The following is a 27719-nucleotide window of genomic DNA, read 5'->3' as shown; positions in this document are numbered from 1 at the left end:
TGGTACAAGAAGCCCAAGGCTCTATCCCAACATTGGTGTAATGGACTGGAAAGTCTTCCTCTTTAAGGACATTATGCAAGAGATAGTTCTGCAGTACTCCTTGGTCTCTGACGTTGCAATCTGTCAGGAGCTGACAGGAAGTAGTATGTTGTGAAATTTACTGACAAGCAGCTCTTATTGCCTACTTCTCCCACAGAAACTTGGGCTGTTGAAAACTGATTAGAGAAAATAGTATATTAATGGGAATGCAAGGAAAGGCCACAATTTGACAAGTTTCCCAAACTGCTTCCATACAAGGACAGGATAGAAATGCAGCGGTCTAGGAAGAGAAGGGAAGCACCTTTCAACAAACCACTATAATCTGTTGGAAAAGAGATCGATAGACATGTTATAAATTGTATTTTTGCAGCTAAATCACTTCCTTGTTTTTGTTTTGACCCCTGCAATCAAGAGGACTGAAGTGCAAATCAACTGGCTTCCAGCAGCCGGACTGCTCAGGAGGCCTCTCATCTTCTGAGCACCCAGCACAAGGCAGAAGCCAAGGCTACTCCTCCAGCACATGTCCAGACAGTGCCCCTGTGCATCTGATCACCCAGAATAACTTCCAGCCCTCTATTCTGTATTCTATACTATAGACACGGATGGCACAGATCTTTTCCAATGTTATTTTTAACATTTTAAGATGGCATTTTAATGTTAAAGAAACTGAAGCTGTAGCCAAAAATTTATTATAATAATAATTACCCTTTTGCCACTTTTTGGCAATTGTAAAGCAAATGGATGATTGCATCTATCTTCCATACTGTAAGTGGGAGTGTGGATCCACAGGGATCCAGGAGGAAAGACTTTGCCTAGAGTGTGGCAAAGCTCCCCCTCTCCCCATCCACCCAGCACAGCTGCTTCTCTACATGCACATTACCAGAGGGAAAAAAAAGAGAGAGGCCTGCTAAAATCGGATACTCTCTCCCCTGAGCCTTCAAGGTTTTGTTTTCCCTGCCCTTAAGGAAACTGCAAGTACACGGGTTTTTTTTTTCCACGAACAAGATGGTGAACTCTGAGGCCACTCTCTGCAAAACCCTGCTCACAGTTTGCAGTGACCGATAAGACAGATGGAAGCCAAATGCACTCAGGGAAGGGGGCCCCAGGTAGGACAGGCGTCCAAACATCCTCGGTCCCCCATCCCAGAAAGGAGAGACCGCGAATGTCCTCCGAGGAAAGAGCGTCTGAAAGGAGGGTCGGCGGCGGGATCAGAACGGAATGTAGGACTGTATCATCTTCGACAGTCCTGTCCAGCGTGAAAGGCACAGGGCGGGTTTGTTTTTTTGGGGGGGGGGGGGCTCACCTTGCAGCCGGTGGGGGTCGAGTGGCCACTCCCCGATGGGGATCGACAGACGGTAACCAGCGCCATGCGCGGACGAACTCCTGCGCTTTTCCTCCGCTCCGGGGGAGACTGAGACGGCGCCACTCGGAGCCAGCGCAACGCCGCCGCAAACCGTCTGCAGGAGGCGGGAGTAGCGGGCCACTCATTCACTCATCCCAGGGTGGGAGCCTGCCAACCGTAAACTTTCTGCTCCTTCGTCCAGCCACTCCGACGAACAAGCGCACGGATATCGTCTGCAAAGCAATACCGAGTACGTCCTTTCGGGGGTGGCTCTTAAAGGAACAGGCCCGAGTGGCGAAAGACCAGCGGCGGCGGGGGGAGGAGGAGGAGGAGGTGTCAGTCCGCGGCAACTACGGGAACTCGCTTCCCAAGGCAATCCCCTCTCTCTCTGCTGTCCCGTTCTCCTAATCTTGGGCCAGGGCTCAGTAGTCCCGCTTTTACAGAAAGCCGGACCCTTCATACTGGTGGAAGAACTGTAACTGCGGGGCTGGAGGATCTTTCAGGCTGCCCTGTGCCTGGAATATCTAGTTTTCCCCCCATATACCTGGCGTTAGCCACGGGGCTCACGCGAAGCGATCTCCCGCTGGGGGAGGGAAGGGGGTGGTTTCTGTAAATTCACCAGAACCGCTGTACAGATTGGACAAAATTTGCACTGAAAATCTTGTAACAGGCTCTAGCTATTACCAGTCCTGTTTTCAGAGGTTCCACCCCTCCCCCGTCTGGTGGGATTGCTAGGCTTTCGGTATCTAACAGACAGAGGAAGAAACTAGACTGTTCCTTTAATATGAAAAGAGGAAAAGTTCAGTATCTAAACTTGAAGTGGTTGGGGCAGGAGGGGGAGAGCATTTATCCTGCTCCTGGATTTTGAAATTTTATTACTGGCACTTATCCCATGCTTAAAATAGAGAAGTCTCTGGAGTCTGGCTTGTTATAACTATAGCCATCTATGCCTTGCTGCATTGTTCATGTTACTACTACAATGACTCAGCAGGTAATTTTTTTAAAAAAAAGTCTGAGGAGTAGTTTGGAAAAACACAGCATCATCTCTTTTTTTTTCAGCCAGTTAAGACCACTGAATTCAGCTGCTGTTGCCAACTAGGATCTTCCTGAAATTCAGCAGGAAGGCTCAAACTTTCTCACAAGATCCTACTGAGCTATAAACAGTGGCGCCATCAGGACAGAACTCACAGCTTTATCAGGAAATCTTCAAAGGCAGTAGGAGTGGTTTACCAGATTGATATAAAAGAGCACAAATCATTATCAAGGGACTTCCTCTATGATATGGTCAGAGTTGAAAATCACCTAATTGCATCATTGACCACAAACACCAGTGAGACACCAACAAATACTGATATGACATTTTGTGATCAAAGAACAAGTCAAATGCTGGAATTCTCAAGTCCCTTGGCAGTTGTCTGTCCCTTTACAACAGTCCCATGTTTCTGTCTACAATAGTTACCACAACAAATAATGTTAAGGCTCCAAGAGTTAATTTATTGTGATAAGCATATCACGAGCTGATCATCACATCTAATTATTGGGAGTACAATATAGTTTTTTTGTATAGTATAATGCATCAATTCTTGAACATTTTGAAATAACTTGGCTTGCATTCTGACTTGATTTGGGTGTTGGGGCAAATACTGTACTGGTGGTAGGGCCTAGCCAATTGTGGCTGATCTCAAAAACTAAGGAAGGTTGAACTTGGTTACTACTTCTTGGACAGAAAGATAGCAAAAATGCTAAGGCTGGAAACTGAAAAACATCCCAGAAGTTGGCAGTAGGGAAACACCTTTATATTGTGGCCCAAAAACCTACATGGAATAGTCCATAGAATTATTGGGAATTGAGCTTGACTTGGAGATCGTAACAATACTGCATTTTCTCTTATTTCTCTGGACATAGCTTGCTTGAACATGTGGGGAATGAGAGCAGAACGTTTCATACAGTGTATAACATCCTAGCTGCATCTGCACATGGTTTTGAGTCAGAATAGATACAATCTCCAGGTTCAGGTAAGTCTTAATATTTGAACTCTGCTCAGAATCATCCCTTGGTCCTCCAATCCAGTCAGTTATAAACAGTAACAATACATCTCATAACACAGTATTAACCTCTTAAAATTACTGAGGCAAAATAAAGCTACCTTCCATTTAATGTACCAAGTGAGTATTATGACTAGCATTAGTGTTCTAATGTTTCAGAGAAGAACTTGGATTGTCCGGGGATTGTCCATTTTTCAAAATATGCACCTCACATATCTGAACAAAATCAGATGCCCTGGAAACCTTCCATACTTTCCTGAACGAAGGAATATAGAGTAGAAAGGCTATACAAAATGAACACAACTAATTAATGGTTATTGCAATTTTAGTAATATTAGAAGTATTTAAAAAAAACTATTTGACAGGTTTTTATCACATGGCCTCATAAAGCCAGCAAGATTTTGTCACACAAATTACATTTCTGTGAATGACCACTAGGGGGGACATGTAAGGCAGGAAATTAGAGCAACAAAATTGATCTTGTTCTGTACATATTACTGTAGTAGTAATGATTCCAAGAGTTGACCACTGGCCAGATATGAGATTTCAGGATTCTCATTATTCACAGAACATAGTAATTTGTACTTCAAATTAAACCATATATGGCACCCAAGAAGACGACAGGGGAAAGGCTTCAGGAAATACAGAAGCAGACAAAAATGAGCAAGGAAGCAAAAAGAAAAATGCATAGCGAGCAAATATCCAGAGAAAGAGGAACCTGACAAAAGAATTACTGGGGATGGAGGTTTAAGAGGGGGAAAGCACAGGGAATTAAGGCAAAGAAATGTTTAACCCAAATATGAACCATACTCTAGGGCAGCCTTCAACCTATTGCTCCCTAGATGTGCCTCCTGTCCTCCAATGAAAGCAGAGCACAATGGTGGCAGTCTGAAATAAGGGTACAGCAAAAGAAAAATGCAAGGAAGCTGCTCAATAAACAGAGTGGCTAAAACAAATGTAATAAACTAAGGTGTGTCCTGAAAAGCAATGTCCCGAGATAGAAGTGACTGCTAAAATGGAAGAAAATGCAATTTGGAAGAGGGAGGAAAAGAAGAGCTTGGTAAAACTCCTCACAATCTCAGTAGTATGTTGCTAATCCTTGATCTGGAAATTCTGCTATTTATTGCTTCCACTGTCACCATAGCCTTGTAAGTAAAAGGAAGATGGGAGACTAAGAAGGCACATATGCTAAGCATTTCATATAATAATTTAAAATAATCAAATTTATTGACTGCAAGTTTTGATTCTAGAAGTAGGACCATTTCCTCTTGTTTGACGGAGTTCATAAAAATGAAAGGTTATCAAACATATGGAATTCTATGCATTTGGCTTTTGGAAATGTTGCACAGACCTGACTGGTTAAGTAATTCTTTGTGAACAATCCACTAATTCCTTCTTAAGACATGCTACCACAGTATGATCATTCAAACCACAAACTGAGGTTTTTTTTTTAAAGTAAACAAATCAGCTTGTTCAGTAATTTAAACATGATCACAAGTACCACAAACGGAGCCTCACTTTATGTTTGTATGAGAGCCACACAAACTGTGACCAAGATAGTTGAAACTGAAGAAAGCTACCAAAAGCAGATGCTGGTTTCATGTTTTTTATTTAGTATTCCTGCTGCCCAGAGCTCCCCGTGCCTGGTCCTCAGACAGCAGGAGAAAACTGCTCAAGAGTGGACCCAGCTCTTCCCTTTAGACCCACTGGGTTCAGTTTTTAAAAAAGCACACACCTCCGCTCCCTTTCTAGTATATATCTTTAAAGATATAAATTAAATAAATTAAACACGGGAAGAGGGGAGAGCAGCAGCTCATGATGAGGAAGGGGAAAAAAAGACAGGAATGAATATTATTCATCAAGCTGCAGCCTGACTTCAGTCTTACTGCAAATATCAATGCATTGAGCTCCTGGATCCCACCCCCTCTATTGCCCAAATCCCCCAGAGGCAACCCATGCAAAGACAGAAGCTGCAACAGCACACTTCTAGCAACCTCAAAAAAACCTGCAAGCTCATTTGAAAAAGAGAAACATCTTCTTTGATTATTTTTCCATTCTTTTCTATCAGTTTTTGCTCCTTTTCTCTTACTCCCCTTCTCTGTGCTGTAGAAAACAATTCCTCCATGAAGGATAAAGCGGTTAAAAAAAAAATTACAAGAAATAATATTAAAGGACGGAACCAAGTGAACCACAGGAAATGCAGAAGGTTCTGTCTTCTCACTTCCAGCCTGACCCCAACAGAAAAAGGGGCAAAGCATGGAACCCAACCCAACCCAAAATACAATGGCAGCAAGGAGAATTAGGCTGGGTGGTGTGAGGCTTGAGCAAGGCCGAGGGACCCCTTGCTAGCAGGCTGGGATGCTACTTCTCTGTCAGAGAGAGCTGGAGGATTCGTTGCAGCTCCTCATCTTCTTCACGGCGTTGGCGCTCCCGTTCTTCCTGCTCCCTAGACGACAGCTCCATGGCCAAACGCAGCTGCTCATCAAAGCTGGGGTAAGGTGGAGGCAAAGCTGAGGAACCGCTTCCATTGGTGCTGAGTGCTGGGTTGCCCTCCGGAGCAGGCACATCATTCCCACCTCCAGACTCCACAGGAACCAGGCCTGGCCCTGACTGAAGGAACATGCTTTCTTGGATGGCCCTGAGAAGGAAGAGGGAAGTTTGTTGCAATCATGAGAAAGAGACAGAAGTTCCTCTTCTGCTTGTTCAACAGGTATACTTCAGCCTACCGTACTTAAAGGCCTTCACACATATCTTTGCCCATATTCACATGTTAGCATTCTGATTGCCTGGCTCAATCTTGAGTTTCTCCTTGCTCATACAACAATTACAAAAGAGTATCTGGCTGCCAGTAAAAAGCAATGGGTCAGCTTTTGATTCAAGCTGTTTGTACCGATTATAAACTCTGTATGCTAACAACAACCTCCTGAATTTACTACATTTCCTAGGTAATGGTAACAACATTTTGTTGTTGTAATAAACTCATATTCACATAATGGATCACTGCCTGAGGACAGATACACTTTACTACCTCCCATTACACAAGACTCTTTTCGATTTTGTGATTTTTTTTAAAAAATGTCCTACTATTTCCAAATCAGAATGTGACTCATTTAATCAAGCGCTTAAAACATAATAGTAATGGGACATATCACACTGAATTGATTCTATTTATCACAGAATATTTGTAACTTAACAGTCATAGCAACATCTGGATATCCAGAGAAACAATTGTGGACTGGGAAGCAGTTTATTATCATCTGCATTTGCTTATCTGTACCGACCATCTATTCAGATGCTAATGTTGAGACTGCAGCTGCTTTCTCAAATCTCTTGCTTTGCAGATATGTTGCAATTACATTTTTCAGAATTCTTATCATAGGTGAAAGACAGGAGGCTGGGAAGACTGTATAGATAGTCCTCAACTTACAACATCATTCAAAATTAGAACAGCATTGAAAACAGTGACTTATGGCTATTTTTCACATTTACGACCGTTGCAGCATCCTCATGATCAGGTGATCAAAATTCAGGTGCTTGACTCATATTTATGACAGCTGCAGTGTCCTGGGATCATGTGATCACCTTCTGATAAGAAAAGTCAATGAGGAAGCCAGATTTACTTAACAACTGTGTTAGTAACTTAACAACTGCAGCTATTCACTTATCAACTGTGGCAAGAAAGGTCGTAAAATGGATCAAAATTCACAACTGTCTCATTTAGCAACAGAAATTTTGGACTCAATTGTGGTCGTTACTCGAGGACTACCTATATATACCTATATAGGAGAAAAAGTGGGACTTGAAGAATACTTGTGAGCATTAACAATTTTCTACAAAGGTTTTTATAAAATACACTATTTTCTTCCATGCATGGATCTGAAACCTTGAAGTCTCAGTTCAAGAAAACATAGGCTACTCCAAATTAGTGGAACTGTTCATGCACAGAATTTTTGGGCAACACACCAGAAAGGAGCAGCTGAATATAGCGCAACAAAAAACAAACATTCTGGGGAAATTAAAAATTCTCTGGCTTTGAAAAAACACAAACTAATTCAATAGCTAAACCTTCCTAGGAGAGAACACTGAGCTGTTGGCAACATCATTACCGACTAGGCTTTTCCCCAGGTGCTAGCCACCTTATTTTGGAAGGTAGAGCAACCAGAAAATGAGTTTATTCCATGGGCAGGCCCATGCTAGAACAGGTGAACTTCAGGCACAAAAGCTTTATGGATCTTTGTGTTCAGAAGTAAATTGGAAGCCACTTACGTTTTTAATCATTGGCCCAATGTATCCCAGAACCTGGGTCCATTTGGCAGCAGAGCAAGCATTATTTGGAATGAATGGCGGTTTGTGAAACCCTGCCATGTGTAGTACATAAAATACTTACGTTTTACTCCCCTAGGTTGGGACGTTTCCATAAATATACAATGGAAACCATATAGGTCTCCCACAACAATCTGAACTATAGGGGCAATTGCAAATTGAATAATTTGATTCGGAATAGGCTAAACACTGTCTCTAGACATATGAAAGAAGATGTATTTGTTTCTTTTTTTCTGGATGAGATAAAGTGGAGCATTTAAATTATCAAATAAACCGTGTCCATTTCTTTCTATAGCTTTTCATGGGCTTGCTGCAAAACTGTAAGATTCACAATTCTTGGGCTTACCTAAATTGCTATTTAGTGCATTTTTCCCAAGTGCTCCTGGATGCCTTTGGGAGTGTTCATGTCCATTTTCTTAAGCTGCAGTAGTTTGCTGCTGAAGTCTTTTTTAGTCTTTTTTAGTTTTTTAGCTTTTAAATTGTCAATGGGTTTTAATTCGAATTGTTTTAAATTTGGGCCAAAGTTATGTAATTCTTTTAATAATTTTAAATTTTGTATTGGCATGTGTTTTAGTTCTGGCTGTGCACCACCCTGAGTCCACTAGGAGAAGGGCAGTATACAAATTGAATAAAATAAATAAAATAAAATAATAAGTAATTCTCAGAATAATTCCAGGGAGGAATAGCAAAGGATGATGGCTGCTTCTGCTATAAACTTTCACCAGTCATTTAGAGGTTACTAAACTACATGCAGTAATGATAGAAAAAGCCTAAGGCTTCCTATTAAGTGCATTTAAAGCTCAAAACAATTTGGGAGACAGCAATAGGCTTGTGATACTGCTGTGCAGAAACTGCTGTGAAATGAATACTGGACACATCCAGGGTAGATACACATTGTTTTGCCACAAGCAAGATGAACTAGCACAGCAACAGGACTAATGCAAATTAACACCTTTCATTAACAAACCATCTCTTTTGCATTCAAATTCACCGTGTCAAATTTGCTGATGAATTACAAGTCAGTGATTTCGTACTAAATTCTTTTAAATTGGCTTGCTGAAAAATGGTAAATCTGAGATCTGTTAGCTTAACGAGTGGGCTATGCAGTGCATTAAACCATGATTTAAGTTATGATTTACTGAACAAGTCATAATTGTATCATTTGTAAATTAAGCTAAACACTAAACAAAACCAAAAGTGATCAGTGGCCTACAACAAACACTTGTGCTGACAGCCCAAGTTCAAGACCTGAGTGCCATGCAATGGGGTGAGCACCCATTCCTGCCCACCAAGCAGTTCGGAAGCATACAAATACAAATAAGTACTGCTTCAGTGGGAAGGTAACAGCCTTTGGAGTATAGCCATGCTGGCCACATGAACACAGAAAATATCCTTGGACAACGCTGGTTCCCTTGGCCAAAAAACAGATGAGCACCGTGCCCGAGACTTGGATACAACTGACAAGGAAACGTTTTACCTTACTCTAAAAATATGCATATTGGTTAAAACTCATATAATTTTGATTATATTTTAATGTATTTTATTAATCTTCTTATAATGTACAGGTAGTCCTCGACTTATAACTGTTTGTTTAGTGACCGTTCAAAGTTACAATGGCACTGAAAAAAGTGACTTAAGATCATTTTTCACACTTACAACTACTGCAGCATCCCCATGGCCGTGTGATCAAAATTCAGACACTTGGCAACTGACTCATATTTATGACGGTTGCAGATCATCAATGGGGAAGTCAGATTCACTTAACAACCATGTTACTAACTTAACAAATGCAATGATTTAACTTAACTGTGGCAAGAAAAGTCGTACAATGGGGCAAACTCACTTAACAAAAGTTTCACTTAGCAACACACATTTTGTGCTGTTGTGGTCGTAAGTTGAGGATTATCTGTATTTCATTAGCTGAGTTAAGAACATGCATGGGGAAACCCATAGTACTCGTGGATAAGAAAGCACAATTTTTGGGGGGGGGGGGTGTTTTAGCACATGAAATTCTTAGCTTATCCACATGTATGCTGAATATACATGTAAATGAACCACAAATTCAACAAATTAAAAACAATGCAATTCAGAAAAATCAGAAGTGGACATTCAGTCAATGGAGTCCTTTGCTGGCAACTACAATAGGCCAGTGGTGAAATGTAAAATTTGTTACTACCGGCCCTGGGGATGTGGCTTGTTGGGGGGAGGAATGTGACTGGGTGGGCATGGCTAACTTTTTTTTTTTTTTACTTTTAAAAGCATTTTTTCTACAACCTCTTTGGCCAAAGAGGTTGTAAAAAAAATGCTTTTAAAAGCCTCTGACAATCCCAGCTGAGCCGCACAATCATCTGAGGCTTTTTTTTTTTTTACTTTCAAAAGCTTTTTTTCGGCTGAAGAGGTTGTAGAAAAAAATGCTTATAAAAATAAAAAAAAGCCTCTGATGATTGCGCGGCTCAGCTGGGCATGTGGGGGGGCAGGGATTTTTGCTACCGGTTCTCCGAACCACCCGCGCCCTCGCTACTGGATCAGGCGATCCGGTCCGAACTGGGAGCATTTCATCCCTGCAACAGGCCTCACTGCCACCTCTTACTGCATTTGCTTTTGATAAAACGATTCAAATTTCTAAGGGTTAAATAAAGGGAACAGCTTCTAAGTTCATGATCAGTAAATAAACATAATTTTAAGAAGTATTCCAGGGAAAAGCAAGCTGTTCTCCTGTAGAATATGTCTATACTAAGCACAAAAAAGATACAGTAGAAGATTTCATGCTCAACAGACAGGATGACATAACAGAATGACATACAAGGATGACATCCTTGTTTAAATCTGCCAGAAACAAGTCAAATACTAAAATAATAGATTCACACACTCCAATATGTTATATTATTATTTATTAAATTTGTTTGCCACCCATCTCATTGCAAGTTGGCTTAGTTGTGATTTTGCGTGAATCCAGTCATTACTGTATAATCTGTGGTTTATAACAATAGAAGCCAGAAATCTGTTTCAAAATGATATAAATATTGAAGATTTTAAAAACCTGAGGGTATCTTGTGTTAAAAATACAAAACTTTTAAAGATTTTTTCAAAGAAAAACAAAATAATGATTTAAAATAGCAATGTTTCTTATCTCTTTTTCCTAACAGCATTTTTTCTCTTCCCATTGCCCTTTTAAAATTGCTTTTCTATCTGCAAAATTTCAAGCCTATATTAGGTTAAATATAACCTAAAATGTTGGAAATACAGCTTGATGGGGAAGCACTTCTATAGTAAAAGAATGAAGCAACCTTTACTGTTTTCTTGGATCTAAATGTCAACCCACCCACAGCAGTTTCTTTAAAAAGAAAAAAAAAACTTTTCGAAAGGCTATCAGAATTTGGTTATACACATGTGATTGTAAATAACATTTTCCTAATTTAAAATATTTTATTCACATGCCATGAATTCAGACTGTATTGGGCACAGAAAAAAATAGTTCTATTGCCACCAAGTGCAGCATTAAATAGGACAGACACTGAGTAATCAATAATTCAAATATATCCCTAGAATGCAGATAGAAGCAGGCATTTTTTTTTCAAGAAGCAGTCTTTTTAAAGTATTTATATAACCTGACCATGGCAGAGATAGCATGCCTCTTTCTCCTATTCACAGACTAAACGTATTTTTAAGACAATCACTCCTACCATATGTGTAATAACTAAAAGTACGATTCTTATTTCAGGCCTAATAATTTTATCTGTAAGCAAATGTATGAACCATTTAGGGTACAAATTTTCCTTTAAGAAAAAAAAATAGTCACAGTTCTACTGTCAATATCAGATTTCTCTTAAAACCAAACCAAACCAAACTACATAATCATGCTAGTGACATCCCAGAAGCCAGAAATGAGCTAATGAACAAAATCTCTTAATAGCTGGGAAAGAAGTTTCCATGCCCTGCATAGTTCTTGTCCCTTCCCATAACTAGCAGAAGAAACCAAATAAATATATGCATTTTTTTCCCTTTAAACTACATAATTATGAAGGAAAGGTGGAGAACTTAAACTAGGAGGATAGCATGCAATTGTCTTAATTCATGCGATTCCTGGCACCTTCTCACAACCAACTTCTGTTCTTCTAGTAGCAGCCATTGCTTCCCTCACAATAAAAAAGAAACAGTCTGGCAGAATAGCTAGATATGTATGTAAATGGATGGTATGCATTTTACACAAATACTCACCGTTCCAACTGTAGTTCCTCATCATAGGTTGGCGGATTGGATCCTGGTCGTGTGTTGGTCAGAGCTTCCCAGATGGTAACCTAATAAAACATGGAGTGAAGAAATAAAACTAAAAAACAGAGTCAGTATCATCCAGTAGTAGACAGCAATTAGAAACTTGTGGGATAATTAATTATTTAACTAACTAATCCCGTGACTTGTTGGTCTGAGATCATGTTTAGCTTTAGGTCCTCCCATCACTGATCCCTAATAAGCATTAAAAAGCACCAGTAAGACTAAGTTTAAGCCCCCAGTGCTATATCTAAACTTATCAACAAAGAATGATCTCCAGTAAGTGACAACATCTGGGGGTTTATTTGCTATGTTGTCCTCCTACTTTTGTCTCGTACCACACAACCTTCTTAGACCACAGACCCTGTTTTCAAGAACCAGTTAGACATGCTTCTTTGCTAAATGAATACAAAGATTTTCCCACCACAGTCCAGTTGCTGCCCTCCCAATCACCTGATCTGTCTCTGTGCCAGCATCCAGGAGACTCTGTTGAATGGCAAATTGGAGTAGGTCATCGTCCTCATCTCTCATGGGCTCCGTACGGCCTGCACCCAGCATTGTGTAGCCTTGGGGCACCTCAAATACAGATGGATCCACTTCACAGGGGAAAGGGTACACTAGGGGCAAGGAGAATAACATAACATAAGAGCCATGGTGGCGCAGTGGTTAGAATGCAGTACTGCAGGCTACTGCTGCTGCCTGCCGGCTGCCTGCAATTTGACAGTTCAAATTTCACCAGGCTCAAGGTTGACTCAGACTTCCATCTTTCTGAGGTCGGTAAAATGAGAACCCAGATTGTTGTGGGCAATATGCTTTGTAAACTGCTTAGAGAGGGCTGTAAAAGCATTGTGAAGCGGTATATAAGTCTAAGTGCTATTGCTATAACAGTAATTACAACAGGGATTGGGAAATAGCAATAGCTATACTACTAAGGCATATCTAGACAGCATCCTGTTTTGACCATCATCAGTTAGAAGCCACAGGGAGACCTACAAATAGGATGTAAGTACAATGCCTCTCTCTGTTTACTGCCTAGAAAGAAATGCATATTAATATAGAATCACTGTGACTAGTAGTACCATATCCACCATTAAGTTGTCTATATTGTGTTGACATTGTCTAAAATTGTGCTCAAATATAAGAGTTTGAATGGATTTAACTATGTCCTATGTTAATTAAACAGCCAAACACCTAATCTCTGTCTTACTTCCCCATAACAAAAATAAGGTTCTTTTTTTATCAAACCATATACTTTCCAGAATTAAAGCAAATACACTAAATCTTCCCAGGTGAACCAAGACATAACAGGTTGGTAGAAAGCTGGCATAACTCAATTTTCTCAGAACAATAGAGAGGGAAAGCACAAGACTAAATTAGTGAGATCTATTATTATGCCAGAGTAGTAATAACAGCAAAATCTAAAATGAAAACAACAACCGGAAATTGTTTTACTGGCTCCATAAATCAGTCCTGGATAGGCAAAATAAGAGCTTCACATTGCACAGATTGTGAAAAGTTTGAGCAAATTCTGTGTAGAATCCTTTTAGATAGCATTTTCTGAGGTGAAAGGGAGAGAGAATCAAGTGTGAATTAAATATTTACAGTTGCTGTTGTTAGAGCCAGTATGGATCTCTGCTAGGTATACTCCCTAGAGTAAGGTACGTGGATGAAGGAGAGGAGTTATGGACAAGAACAACATGGTCTTAAGAGTCATTCTTTTAACTATCTTTTCCAGAGCAAGCAATCATTCAGCAGCTATTCCATGGTAAATTTATTTTTTGATAGTTTTGGAAAGTAACAGTGATGTAATGTCACCACTCAAGTGGACAAGGCATAGATTTTCAGGAGGTTCCTTTGGGACTTGGGTTGTATTTTAGACAAATAAAGTTTTTTTTGGAAGTTTAAACTTTTTTTAAAAAAAACGAGAGGAACGTTCACACTTTTGTTTGATAAAAAATATTGGCATAATTTCTGAGGTGCTATGGGAGTAACAGAAGCAGGGCCTAAGACCCGTGTGCAGTTTATGGGATGCAGATTGCACAGCCTGTTTTATCCTTTCCTCTATTACTTCTTCAAATAATTCAGTATGCACTGTTGGACATTATCTCTTCCAGCTCCAAAAGCTTCTTTCCTCTTTCTCTTTATCCAGTTTTACATCATAGAAGCCATAGAAGCAGTGGGCATAATTTTGATAAGAGCTGTGCCTCTCTTTGGCCTTTGATCTTACCTTTAGTATTGCTGGCTGCCTCTGCCCCAGCACTTAGTTCCTCACTGCTGCCAGGGGATTGGGTAGGAGTACAGATCCGCACTGAGCTGAGTGGCTCGTCACAGCCACACAAATTACTGAAAGTGATCCTGGCATTGAGCACGTGGAAGAGAGGGATCTCTGAAAATGACAGGGAAAACTTACAGAAAAGGGAAAGAAAAGAATGAAAGGATGGGAACTATTTATTTTCAGGTCTCTTGCTGTTTTCATACAGAGCCCATCAAAACATTATTAATAAGAATATAATGATATAAAGAGTCCTGAAGCTGGACTGGACCAAAAGCCATCTAGAGTAGCCAACATTCTACTACAATGATTAATGAAATGCTTCTATAGATCAGGTATGCAATAGTCCCCTCTGTTTTCTGTTTCTCAGTACCTGGTCTTCAGAAATAAATATCAGCAACCATTGATCTATTGTTACAATCAACTCTGCCATACATCATTCCTGCCATATTCCTGTTGCTACCTGCTCCCTCTGCTGCACTTTGTCTTCTAGTTCCACATTACAATGGTTAGCACCATTACTTGCCACTCCCACTTTCAGCCAGTTTGTTTTGCATCTCTCTCACCGATTTTAACCGGGAAGCCAGGAGGTAACTTGAGGGTGATGAAATCACGTAACTTGGCAAAATGAGCATTGCTGATCGCCATCAGATCAATGATAGGTGTCACCTGCTCCACCAGGGAGAGGGGATGGTCCTCACAGAGCCACAGAGTGGCCTTGAACCTAGCAAATAAAGAACAAGTCAGTTTGTAGAACTTCACTTTCCTCCATCTTAACACACCAAAAAGACTAGCTGTCATGCTCACCCTTATGGATTTTCATTCTTACCCCCCAAAAACATTAATGCTAGCCTTCATGTCTTGCATTTCCCATTGTATATCAATGCTGCACTATCTTTCCCATCTGCACTCACCTCTGAACTTTGTTGGACATCTCAATAGGGCGGCCAATATTACGGGACTCCAAGTTGAAGTTGGGGTCAAAGTATTCCTCAGGGGTAATAGATGTTGGGTTTGTGGGACTGGCTGACTGCAGCACAGGGGCCTGAAAAATGGGGAGCAGGATCTACTCTAAGCAAAGGATTCTAGCAATAATTGTAAATACCATATAAATGCCAATTCTCATTCCCCACCAGTCCCACCAAACTGGTCCAGCATAAGTCTCTTGTTGCTGCCCTCCCTCCCCTTTAGTGCAGATGCCTCAGCTAGCACCCTTTTCCCTTTGCAGGGAAGGAACCTGACCTTGCTACATACCCCATTCTGGGCAGCATGCTGCTGGGCAATTCCTAGGAAGGACTGGAATGGAGTCTTGGAGCCTGTGTAGTGAGGAAAGGACATCCAAAAGATAAGTCCTATGTTTCTTCTCAAAGAAGCCCTTCAGTTATAATTACCTATTTTTATCTTATAATGCTTATAATGTTTCTTTAAAACATTTCTGTCCTATCTGTTTGTTACAGCTTTCAAGGTGGCATACAGCATAGAACTTGTGCTTTTGATATTAAAATAAACATCCTGATGTACTAAACATTTGCAGATAAAACAGTTTTTTAGCAGTAGCAGCCCTTGAAAGAGAACAAAATACTATGGAAAATGTCTCTCTTATTTCTACGAAAATGAGCATCTTCCCAAGTGAACACTTTTTAACATTATAGTGCAACAGTTACATAGGACTGAAAATGAAGTGTAAACCAAGGCTCCTCCAACCTCCAAATATTAGCCTGGCCCCCAGCAACCCTTTCTTTAGAATCTTAGCAGCAGCAGAGCACTGTGGAAAGAAACAAAACCAACAAAGTTTTCATTGGCCTGCCTGGTCTCCAGCTAAGTTGTCCCCTCATGCAAATCTTAAAACTATTCCATTATGTGGAACAACTATTTTCCTTAATTTGTATTTCCCTCATTGAAAAAAGAGATGAGAGATATAAACATAATTAAACATAATAATAATTGCATAATGCATTGAAACCTGGTGTCTTTTCTTCATTGCTGCAGAAATGGGGAAAGCTTCATGTCACAAAATGCTTATGTATGTCTCAGTAATGTATCTGATTGTAATTTGCCCTTTTCTTTTACTAAAACCCCTACTACTACAGATATAAGAGCGGACATTCACTACTCACTTATTTTTTTAAAAAAAAATTAAAAAATAAATTTAGAAGCTTCCCAAGAGACCCAAAATGATTCTGAGCTGCTTACACTTAAAATAAGAAAGCAGTAAAGAAGAACTTAAGCATCTGGATAGATCAAGTAACAACCAATCACCCAGGACACTTCCAACATCCTATTCCAAGAGTAACCAGGTTTTTAACAACTTGTGGAATGACATCAGGGAAGGAGGTAAACAAATCCCTGGGGAGGTATAATTCCAGAAAGCAGACACTTCAATAGAGAAGTCAATGCCTTCGACAAATGGCATTGCTTGATCAAGGGTTCTTGAAGTACATCAACCCTACCAGATCTTACCAGATGAGCAAAACAATAAGTGGTCTTCATAAAGTATGGACCTATGCCTTAAAGGCTTTTTAGGTGACCAATAATCAATATTGCTCTTGAAGCAGTAGTATCACCTGGGCATTTCAAAGCATGCCCAACAACTGTCCGGGAAACCATTTGTAGCTTCCGAGTGCTGTTCAAAGGCAGCCCAAGTAGGGTACATGACAATAGCTCAATATTTACCTGGCCTTTCTAATTATACTCTTTTTTTACAACAACAAGCATCTTACAAAATGTCAAAAGAATTTGTCCCATATTGCCCACTCCTAATATTGGGCAAGACTTTTACTTATTTACTTATCTACCTCACCTTTCCTCCAAGAAGCTAAATGTCCTTGCCCATTTATTTTACACTAATAAGAATCTGGTAGGACTGCTAAGATAGGGAATAGGACAGGTGAGTGCAGGAAAGTAAATACCGTACATAATTGTGGATAAACCTATCTGCAGGTAAGTCAACCCTAAAAATTTCAACCAGAATACATGAAAAGTGTGCCACCTGCAGATAAGCCATCCCTCAATTTTTAAACTGCAACGACAGGCAGGAAACTGCAAATTGTTATGTCATCTTTTATAAAACCATGTGATTTTAAGGCTATTACAGTCTTTAAAAACTCTGAGCCCTGGTCTGCAGAGAAGCCAAAGCTATTTTTTTGGGTATATTTTGGAACCTAACATTCTCAGCTTATCCATGAATATATATTGAATACTTTCTCCAGAGCTGATTGGTATTTTCCCTAATTATAGAAAGGAATGATAAAGTATGCAAATTAGTCATCTCTTTTTACTGATATAATCACTGGTATTCTGGAAGTCCAGCACAAGAAAGCAGAAGCTTCCACAATTGCAAGACTGGATCTGTTTTTCAACATGCATTCACTGCAAATACAGTTTTTATCTCATTAAAAAAAGTCTTTTAAAAAAACTTTTAATATTGCAATCCTGTATTATCTAAATGTGTAAGAGTAAGGCATATTGATAAATTAAATGCATTGTCAGTATAGAATCCTCTTTTTAATTACCTGAGAGTAAATCCCACCAAATTTATTATTTAAAAATGTCAGCAATATTAGCTGGTGTTTCATTTTAAACTCTATACAATAGTTTGATTGTTGTTTTGATACTGTACTGATTTATTTACTACTTTTATGAGATTGCCTGGAGTGAAAAGTACCATATAAATTTCATAAATAAATGAACAAATGAGAAATCAAGAATCACCTTGGAGGCCTCTCTGTGCATTTTACGTAAGAATTCGAAATTTACACTTTGTTTAAAAGACGCTACATCTAGATTTCTAAGTAGGTTTCTTATTATTCCATAAAGACCGGCACTTGTAATCTTGTTATTCAAAAATCTTTCTTCCTATATTGCTTTCTACTTTGCCCCTCCCCCCCTTTACATACTATTTTATCACAAGTAATAGAGTATAAAGTTCATCAGGTTAGTCATTATCTCTCAGTTCAACTTATCTCACAGGGATGGAGAGATAGAACACTGGACATAGCAGTGCTTTATTCAGTGTATTCAATTTCAGGGAAAGATATACACATAATAAGTAAGTAAATGAAATATAAATATTCCACATTGAATTTGCTGAGGACAAGACAACCGAGGTCAAAAGAACAACTACTAGAGAGAGAGAGAGAATGACTAACTGGAACTATCATGAGGACAAATTATTTACAGCATAATAGACTGGTTAAGTCAACATGGGTTCAAAACTGGAAGTAGTACATGTGTGCTCTACCTTTGTTGCGTGTTTTGTCCTGGTCAGACAGGTGCTCGGTACGTGTTTTGGTGATAAGCTCCACATTGCTGGCACTGTAAACCTGGAGAAGCACAAACCCATTTATATTATTTGATTCCCTCAAACCCTGCTGATTAGAAATACATAAGATAAGCTAAATCTTGACATTTATGTTGGACAATTATACAAGGAAGACAGAGAATTGTACCTTGGCTTCGTAACCACTGATTACTTCCATTTTCTCCGAGCGCCAGCCCCAAATTCCAGACTTGTTCCTGAATAGAAATATATTCCTGAGTCAAATATGACAATGGCCCAAATTTGCACATAGAATGGGTTCCTATTTCAGTATAAATTCTCAAACTCTGCTGAAATGATAAATAATTTGGTGTGATCTCCCCACAAGAAATAAAGTTGTTGTACTATGTTCTGACAGGATTCCCACTATCAAACATACCTCCTCTTTTATCTGGAGAAAACTGGCGGTCAGCTTTATTAGGAGAGCAGAAGAGCATTTGGTTAGTACTCTAGCTGCTTGTGTGCAACCCCAGAGTTGCACATCAAAAACTGAATCACTGTCAGAACTCACATGCAAGTCATCTGGGGTTCTGGATACAAGTCACCTTAATTGTGCACACAGCCAGAGCCCTGTCAGACCATGTTCTTGCTCTGTCTTTGGTACATACCTAGCACAGCTGGATTGTTACCAGGATCTTTGTCACTATTCGGCAGTTTTATTCATGGATGAGGTTACATAAAACCTTTCTTTATTTGAACTGCACTTCTTTTCCTGTTTCTAGAGTTTTCTGGTGCCTATCTTTGCTCAGAACCACTGGAGGATCTATGCTACCAGGAGAACTTCTTCTCTGGCATTATTTTTCATGACATTTGGATAGGGATGGCCTTCCTTCGCAGAAGGGAATGTACTGCTTGTCTCCTGGCCAAGTTTTCCAGAATTGCCGAGACATCATTGCTGTTGCATCTCAGCTCTGCCCACTTTTCTCAAATTTCTCTCTCACACCCTGAACAATGGATGTGCAGTGCCAGCAAATTCCAAGTGACATTGGCTTTTTCTTCCACCCTGTTGTTCCCCCTTCCCAATCCAGTCAGGATGGATACATGGAAGCTGCTGGGCAGGAGACCGAACAGGAAAGGCCAGGCTAGAAAACCTGTTGAGAGTTCAGGAAGGATGCCTTGTAGATGGCCAATGAGGACACATAGAAGGGAGCTCTGGAGCAGCAAGATGTGGAAGTAGCAAATCCTGAGGTCACCCTTGATAGCATGAGTTCTATCAGTTATACAATTTTGGTTGTACAAGTCTGGATTACAAACATACAACTGGATCACTGCCAGTCCATTTCTGCCTGGATAAGCAGACAGTCAATTCATAACACCAGGGTGAAACCAAGTAACTCAGGAATGATGTGGCCCATAGTTGGAGAACCCCTCACCTAAAAATATTAATTACATTAAATTCTGTTAATGCACAAATAGACCGCTACCTTTTAAAAGCCTTTATTAAGAAGACAAAGTGGTGTTTCTAGAACGAGTATTTTCTTGTGTAAGGAAACCTGATCTTCCAGTAACCAGACCAAAGGCAAAAGAAGGGTGTTGAACTGTATTTTGTTGTAATAAACTTCAAGCCATTTCCAATGTAAGGCTTCCTGCAAAAACTATTTAGTGCTGAAAGAATCAGAGAGACCTTCTTTCCAACTTGGGTCTCACTTCAATTTTGATCTCCTCGGCTCCCTCTTATGATATAAGAACATCAAGCAGGATCAAAGCAAAATCTTCTGTAGTCTCTCTTGCTCTTGCCCCAACAATTGCCACGCAGGGTCACTATGTTCCTGCTCCTCCCGCACAACCCCCCATATATAGGCACTGAACAATACATTCCCTTCCGTCTGCCAAAACTCACCGCTCGAAGGCAATATTCTTGGTATCAAGGTGGGTGGAGACAATAGGAGACGTGAGGCGGCTGGCAACATGTTCCTCTGAAGGCTGCATGGCAGGCAGCATCAGCTCGGGCTCATGCAAGGCTAGTGACAATGTCTCAGTGTACACAACCTGCTTGTCATGGTCAACTTCCATCACCACAGCATTCTCATCTAAATAACAGGGGGAGGAGAAAGAGGATGAAAATGCAACATTGGAAGAAAAACACTTTCTACCAAAACTACACATGTCACTGAGCACACGCCCATCTCCCAAGAAAGGGATATTCTGACCTTCGCCTTTAAAGATGTAGCTGCGCCGGCCCCGCTGCCAGGTCATGTGCTCAAAGCCCAGTAAGGTAGTGTCCACCCGCAGGTTTTCACCCCGCTTCCATACCCGATACACATCGCTTGGACATATTTTCGAGACAAGAGGCACTGTAGAGACAGAGGAAGAGAATAAACAGAGGCATAAGGATCATTACCTGGAACTATTAAATAATGAGTCACATTTGTACAAGACTGTTCTTCCATGAAGGAATTATAGCCTCTTTAAAAGTAGGATAAGATGAGACAGCACCATGCCTAAGAGTAAACAACAAATTTAATAGGTCCCTGAGGCATCTGCGTGGGACCTTCTTAACCTTCCAAATTATCACTTAAAAACTCTGGAGCACTACTTGTGTTATCACATGTTAAAAACTCCTGGATAGATTGCCCATGGAAGAAGCCACTAAACTGACTGTAGTAGAATTCCTTTCTCACAAAACAAAGACTTAGTTCATGTGCTCCACTAATGATGAACTTTTTGAAAGTTTTTGAAAGTTAGTGGCCAAATCTATTCTGAAAAGTAATGATAATAACCAAACAAGGAAACCTTATTCCTTAGTTCAAATATTTTTCTGCAATCCCATCTTCTCCTGCCATCTTTTCTATCTCATATTCATTTTTTCTCTTTACTCACTGAATTAGACATCTGAAGTACTGACTTACCCCAGCTGGTAAACTCCCACTTCATTTCCACATAGAAGTCAGGGGCCTGAGGAAATGGAAAACTAATTCACTACAAACCAGAAGTGAGATCAGTACAAACAAGAGAAGGGACAGGAAGATACAACCTCTGTATGTTTTTCCTTTGAAATAGACAGGGCTTTAACACCATGACCAATCTTTTGTCAGTGGGAGTGTATTATGCAATTAGGTTTAGCAACTAGCAAGGCCAAGAATATTTCAAAAGACATTGAAGAAGAAAGGATTTAAAAGTTCAGTGCCGATGTTTTCAGCAATGCCCAGTAATTACTTCTGAAATCCTGAAAGTGTGCTGTTCAAACATATTTCCTACAAATTAATATGGCAAAGAAATAGTTGCATCACTGTATATTGTATTACTACACATACTTCAGATAGAAATAAAGGATTTAATGTTGTTAATTGCAAATAGTCCTCAACTTACAAGGGGCTGCTTAACTGACTGTTCAGTTATGATGGTTTCTTACAACTTGTCCTCAACGTTACAACTATCACATCACCTCTGCAGTCACACAATTGCTTTTTGTGCACTAGGCAGTTGGCTCATGTTTATAACCAGAAGCAGCATCCCAGGATCATAGGATTGTTTTATAATGTTTTTTGCCATTTTCCAGCAAAAAGCCCAAACAGTGCCTATTGGATAAGCTGGATTCAGACTTACAACTATGTAATTCGCTTAATGACTGCAATGACGCACATAAAAACAAGTTCAGTCATGTGGTGGTTCAGCTTACAACTGCAACAATTTACAACCAAAATCCCAGGCTCAATTGTGGTCATACATTAAGGACTACTTGTATCTAGACTATTATTTTTTAAACCAAACGCAGCCAGACCTTTGGAAAAACAGAAGAACAATCCACAAGAACAGAGTTCTCTAAACGTATGCTCTTTCAAAGTGCAAGATTACATCTCTCATAATACAAGCCAACATGTTTTCCTGAGAGGCGCCAAATTGAGGAAAGCTGCATAAGAAATTGTTTGACAGGGTTTAATTTCCTCCTCTTTACAACTTTTGGCAAGATATTTGACAAAGCCTGTGAATGGATATCACAAAATAAATATTTGCAGACCCCAAAAGAGAATGGAAAATACTCCAGTTCATCTGGAAGTTTATATTAATACATACTCTGCGTAGTTTGTTGAGTAATTCTGGAATACCAGCCAGTCGTCGTGTGGCACGCTGGTAATCACGGTATTGGAGTACCAACTGTACCATCTCTGGATCTCCAGTGCTTACAGCCTCTTGAAGGACTAGATGCCAGGGAGAGTATAAAGAAACAATCAGTATCTAGCTTCTTGGATTTTCTTTCTGTTTCATCATGCCCTACCTTATCTTTAACTCCAGATGAATTTTACTTCTATTCTCACATCCAATTAGCAGAATCAGATTCAACCTCTTTATCTATTCATATCTATCTACTGATACTGACTCATATTTAGGATGGTTGCAGTGTCCCAGGATCATGTGATCACCTTCTGCAACCTTTGCTTTGCAAACAAAGTCAGTGGGGAAGCCAGATTCACTTAACAAACGTGTTATTAACTTAACAACTACAGTGATTCACTTAACAACTGTGGCAGGAAAGGTCACAAAACGGCAAAATTCACTTAACAATTGTTTCGCTTAACAACAGAAATTTTGGGTTCAACTTTGGTAGTAAGTCAAGGACCACCTGTGGTCTATTGGCAGTCTTAAAACAAATACACAGTAAGAAGCATTTATGGTCACTTTATAGAGACATTTGGACAAGCTTGTCCTTTGCCAGAAACTTTGTGTGAAAGATAAGGAGTTGTCCAGAGGCTTGAAGGAAGTGAGGCTTTACTGCCTCATGAGAAAACAAAACAATGGATTCCATCCTTCACTGTCTATTCCTCACAGCAGACCAGATGTCACAAGCCCTTAATTTTTCAATAATTTTGCCTTCTTCTGTCCAACTTTCAATCCTTTCCAATTTTCTACCTTTCCGTGCCTGCCATATAAGAAATTATTTTATTTTAAAAACGAATCCTGGAGCCCATTTTATCTGTTTGATTCACTCCCATACTCCCCATTTGATAATCTGCCCCAAAATATTTTAAGTGCTCTAGGCTAGGAAATTTGCATACTAACAAGCAAAAAACCTAACTATTTTTCACACTATTAAGCAGTTTTTTTTTCAAATTTGTGCAAACTAACAATTTTTTGCCACAGAAGCCAGGAAGTAAAGGAGGGACACTTAGTTCCTCTAGCAATACAGACTTTCAACTATGTCCTACCTGTCCAGCCATTGGCATTCTCCTGACCCACACTGGCATTGTGTCGCAGCAGCACACGGACAGATTCCAAGTTCCCAAGGGACACTGCCAATTCCAGAGGTGTTCGGCCACGTGGGTCAAGCATTTCAATATCATGCTGCAAAAGAATCAGGGGATTAATAATCTGGATAAGAAATGTTTTGCAGGTAAAACAAGCATGGCGTTTAACTGCAACTGCAAGCTCGATCAATTTTCAGTGCTAGGATTCAGTCTTGAGAATGGCCTTGTCCAAATATCTTCTGTTAAAGAATGCCATTCAGCCAGTATTTGTTCTTAGATACTGCTCTTCTTTATCTCTAAGGCCATCCACAATTAGATATAATTCATATAGTTAACTGAACTGACACAAAGGTCAATAATAGGAATTCTAATATAGTTTTATCCACTAGCTGAAGGACTGAAGAACCAACATTGGTATTTAATGTAAATTAGTGCATACAGTGGTATTTCAGCCCATGAATTATTTTGTAATACAGTACTGGTATTCAGTTCTGACTTCCTGATGAAAGAGTCTTGCAATGTTATCTTCCAGAGTTTCCTTATTATAAAGGTAGCCATTCACACCAACAAACTTTCTTTCCTTCTGACAAAAGGGACCAAGATCAGCCCAATTGGATTTGCTTTTTAATGACAGAAGGTATACACTACAATGCCTACTTACACAGTAAATAAAAAAATAAAAATGAAAAATGAAAGAAAAACATGTTTTTGAGCAGTGTGGTTAAGATTATTTAGAGGAGGTTAATTTAATAAGCATCCATCCTACATAATCTAATAGCTACTAACACTGCAGCAAGGAATTATTGGTTGTTTTTTTAAAAACCAGTTGATTTGTAATTCACTAGTGGGAAATAATATTCCAGCCTTGTTTCAATGAAGGATGCAACTATTGCAACTCTGAGAAACTGTCATCCAGCTCAGCTTAAAAATGAACGTCGAGGGGGCAGAAACTGTTGTTCCATGGTATAAATTTTTCAGAGATATTTGACTCGCTAATGGATGAACCTCAGATTACCAATTAAATTCAAAGGGTATACGTGGGTTGAACCACTAAATACCTCACATCCATTTTACACAGGATGGATGGATAGGAAGGATGGAAGGAAGGAAGGGAAGGGAAGGGAAGGGAAGGGAAGGGAAGGGAAGGGAAGGGAAGAGAAGAGAAGAGAAGAGAAGAGAAGAGAAGAGAAGAGAAGAGAAGAGAAGAGAAGAGAAGAGAAGAGAAGAGAAGAGAAGAGAAGAGAAGAGTAGAGAAGAGAAGACTTGCTCAAAAGGTCTCACACTTCTACCCCAAATCGTTTGCCATTTATAAACTTGTTACCCTGTCCTGATGTAGTATTCCCAATATGGTATGCTATGCTCTCTTACAAGCTCTTCTTCAGAATTTCCACATTTGTAGAGATAGGGAGGAAAAAACAAAGAATAAACAGGACACAGTAATTGCCTTTAGCACCATATTTATAAACTTTCAGAAGTATCTGGATAGTTAGATGACTCAAAATATTATTTTTCCAAAATTCACTTTCCAGATGCTCCAAATAATTTCCTCTTTTTCTTTCAGAAAAACAACACATAGCATTTTTTTTACTTTCTGAAGTTATCACCATTTCATAGCATAGACTTTTGACAACTCAAATGAACTGATCCCCATTTTGTCTCAGTTCCAAAACAATTATCAGGCAAGATTCTCTCTATAATACATAGCCCAGGTGTTCTGGTGGAACTGTTTTCCTCGTTTTAACCTCCAGGTAGAAAAGCAAATATATAAAAGTAGCAGGAATCCAACAAACTACCAATCTGAGACTGTCTACCCTGTTTCCCCCAAAATAAGACATCCCCTGATAATAAGCCCAATCGGGCTTTTCAGCACATAGCAATAAGGCCAAGCGCTTATTTCAGGGTTCAAAAAAATATAAGACAGGGTCTTATTTTCGGGAAAAATATATCATTTTTTTGTAACGTGCCTATCCAATGCATGATGTTAATCTGCAGGACAAACAGGAAGTGAAATCTGCAAAGCATTTTTGATGATGTTAAACAGTGGACTGGAGAAAGCACAAATAGGCACAGGCTCAAATAGCCTATACTAAAAAAGTTGTAAAAGGAAGATTTGCAGCAGTGACTTATAGAATCTTTTAGAGTCATCCATCCATCCCTGGGTAGCGTATATATAATAGTAACGATGACCATAACGGCAACTATGGTTGAATATAAGTCCTAGTGTGAAGTCTTCATTTTATTTGTTTAAGTGTAGAAATGGCCAAAGAAAGAGCCAGAGTCAACTGGGTACACATATGCTTAAGTTTAATAATATTTTATCATTTACCAAAATGGTGGCCATCTATACATTATGTGTCCTGAATAAGAAGCTGAAATGGGAATGAGAATAGGAAAAGCTTGCCCTCCACACCAGAGGATGTTATAATCATTATGTTCGCCAACTACATGGGATCCTTAGCAAGGTTTGCCCTCATATACCCTGTCTGGGGGAAGCTGCAGAGTAAATATGACTGAAGGCATGCTGGACTGTGGGATTTCAAGCTGAGTGCCAAAAAGGAGGAGTGCTCTTTTCTTTGAAGTGCCTATTGTTAAGGTAGGTCTAGTATGCGGGGATTTCCAAATGAAATGTGGCTTGATCTACAGAACTATCCTCCAACTGCTCCTTGGGTTGTAATGGAGAGGAAGGAAAGAGAGTTCTGAGACAGGAGAGAAATAATGGGAGATGCAGCACCAGGGGTTTCTGTTACCCCGAGATTGAGGAAAAGAGTGATCCCAACTAATATCTGGACATATTCGTCGGACATTTTCCCATGCCAGGAAGGAGGAAGAGGGGAATTCATTAGATGCCGGTTCCAAGTGAAATCTAGACCAGAAGTAGCCATCTCGGGGTTAGGGCCAGATCACAGGCCTCGTTCACGGCCCCCTCCCCTTGACAGCCAGAGGATGAAATGGGGAGGCAGAAGCTCGGGACTCTCTCTCCATCACGTCCCCCTCTTCCCTGCGCCCCTCGGCTCGGGCTGAGAGGGAAAGGCAGGCTGGGCTGGGCGGATAGGGCAGAAAAACAGACGTCCCGGGCCGGGGAGGGGGCTCCGCGTACCTGTCCCTTGCGCAGCTCGCTGTCCAGCGCCTGGTGCCGGTTGTGCCAGACGAGCAGGTGCAGAGGGAAGGCGTCTGCGAAGCAGGCCATCCCGTCACCATGTCCCGCGCCTGGCCGGGTCTCCGCTTCGCTCCCTTTCTGCCCGAGGCCTTCCCGGGTGACGGCTACCCAGCCAGCAGCAGGAGCAGCAGCAGCAGTTCCCGTCCTGCTCGCCTCTGCGCTGGGCCCGCTGCGGTGGCGGAGGCGCTGCCGAGAGGAGAGGCGAGGCGAGGCGAGGCGAGGGAGGGGCGCCGCGCGGCCTGGCCGGGGGTGCGCTGCGGCTCCCGAGGTCGACCCAGAGCCAGAGAGCGGCGGGTTGGGAAGAAGGGGCGGGCCTCCGAGGCGCAGGGAGGAGACAGCGGTCGCGGGTAAGGAAACCTGGCCCAGGCTGGGCACTTTTCCGGCCTGGCTCTCAACGCCAGCCCACGCGAGAGGAAGGCGCTCGCTCGGAGGGTTTGGGCGGCAGCGGCACCCCCCCACCCCCGTGCGTCACCGCCGCCTGCAACCGGAGGGACCCGGGCAGCGCATCACGCGAGGCTGGCTAATGCCCCGGGGTGTCCCCGCTTCGCCTCCCTACGCTGGAGAATGAAAAAAGAAACGGCGCTGCGTCGGTGGGTTCGCTTGCTGCGGGGCGGGTGGGCGGCCAGCCAGCCAGCCAGCCCTTTTTTCTTCCTGACTGCAATAATGCACGGATCTCGCAGGGGAGAGAGAAGCGTTGCTTTCTCAGGGTCGTTTCGTTTAGCGCAGCGTTTTCATTCTATGCCACGTTTAGCTCCGGAGGGGAACGGTCTC

At 40.8% G+C, this 27719-nt stretch overlaps 2 protein-coding genes and 1 long non-coding RNA gene across 4 annotated transcripts in view; 1 reads left to right on the top strand and 2 right to left on the bottom strand.

Annotated features, from left to right (window-relative positions):
- Nucleotides 1-1629, bottom strand: part of SSH3 (slingshot protein phosphatase 3) — a 23939-nt gene extending 22310 nt beyond the window's left edge. Inside the window, exon 1 of one of the 2 annotated variants that reach the window (XM_034420392.3) lies at nt 1343-1629. In XM_034420392.3, the coding sequence (XP_034276283.1) occupies nt 1343-1408 (66 nt within the window). In that variant the 5' untranslated portion in view covers nt 1409-1629. The remainder of the gene's footprint in view (nt 1-1342) is intronic. The other variant, XM_034420393.3, reaches the window with a different exon arrangement.
- On the top strand, nt 1495-4086 carry LOC148116545 (uncharacterized). Its single transcript, XR_015731085.1, has 2 exons — nt 1495-1631; nt 2441-4086. It is a non-coding gene; the product is annotated as an uncharacterized LOC148116545 (long non-coding RNA).
- Nucleotides 2855-27719, bottom strand: ANKRD13D (ankyrin repeat domain 13D). Its single transcript, XM_034420396.3, has 15 exons — nt 26889-27719; nt 23753-23888; nt 22623-22747; nt 21458-21503; nt 20759-20902; nt 20449-20638; nt 18739-18805; nt 18531-18612; nt 15545-15606; nt 15205-15335; nt 14857-15014; nt 14246-14404; nt 12472-12635; nt 11968-12047; nt 2855-6064 (listed from the first exon to the last, which is right to left on the bottom strand). The coding sequence occupies exons 1-15, from the start codon at nt 26976-26978 to the stop codon at nt 5788-5790; spliced, it is 1911 nt and encodes a 636-aa protein (XP_034276287.2). The 5' UTR covers nt 26979-27719; the 3' UTR covers nt 2855-5787.

Source organism: Pantherophis guttatus, chromosome 1, assembly GCF_059756535.1.
Source record: "Pantherophis guttatus breed Tessera chromosome 1, ASM5975653v1, whole genome shotgun sequence".
NCBI classification, from domain to species: domain Eukaryota; kingdom Metazoa; phylum Chordata; class Lepidosauria; order Squamata; family Colubridae; genus Pantherophis; species Pantherophis guttatus.
The sequence above is the reverse complement of the archived record's forward strand: the minus strand, read 5'-3'. Positions and strand labels throughout refer to the sequence as shown.

What these genes read in the sequence shown, in the direction of transcription:
- ANKRD13D (XM_034420396.3), bottom strand. Translation starts at nt 26,978, where the DNA reads ATGGCCTGCTTCGCAGACGCCTTCCCTCTGCACCTGCTCGTCTGGCAC. An exon ending in CTACATCTTTAAAGGCGAAG is followed by an intron (nt 20,639 to 20,758) that starts GTCAGAATATCC and finishes CCTGTTATTTAG; the next exon opens with ATGAGAATGCTGTGGTGATG. An exon ending in TGGCTTCCCGGTTAAAATCG is followed by an intron (nt 14,405 to 14,856) that starts GTGAGAGAGATG and finishes TGTCATTTTCAG; the next exon opens with AGATCCCTCTCTTCCACGTG.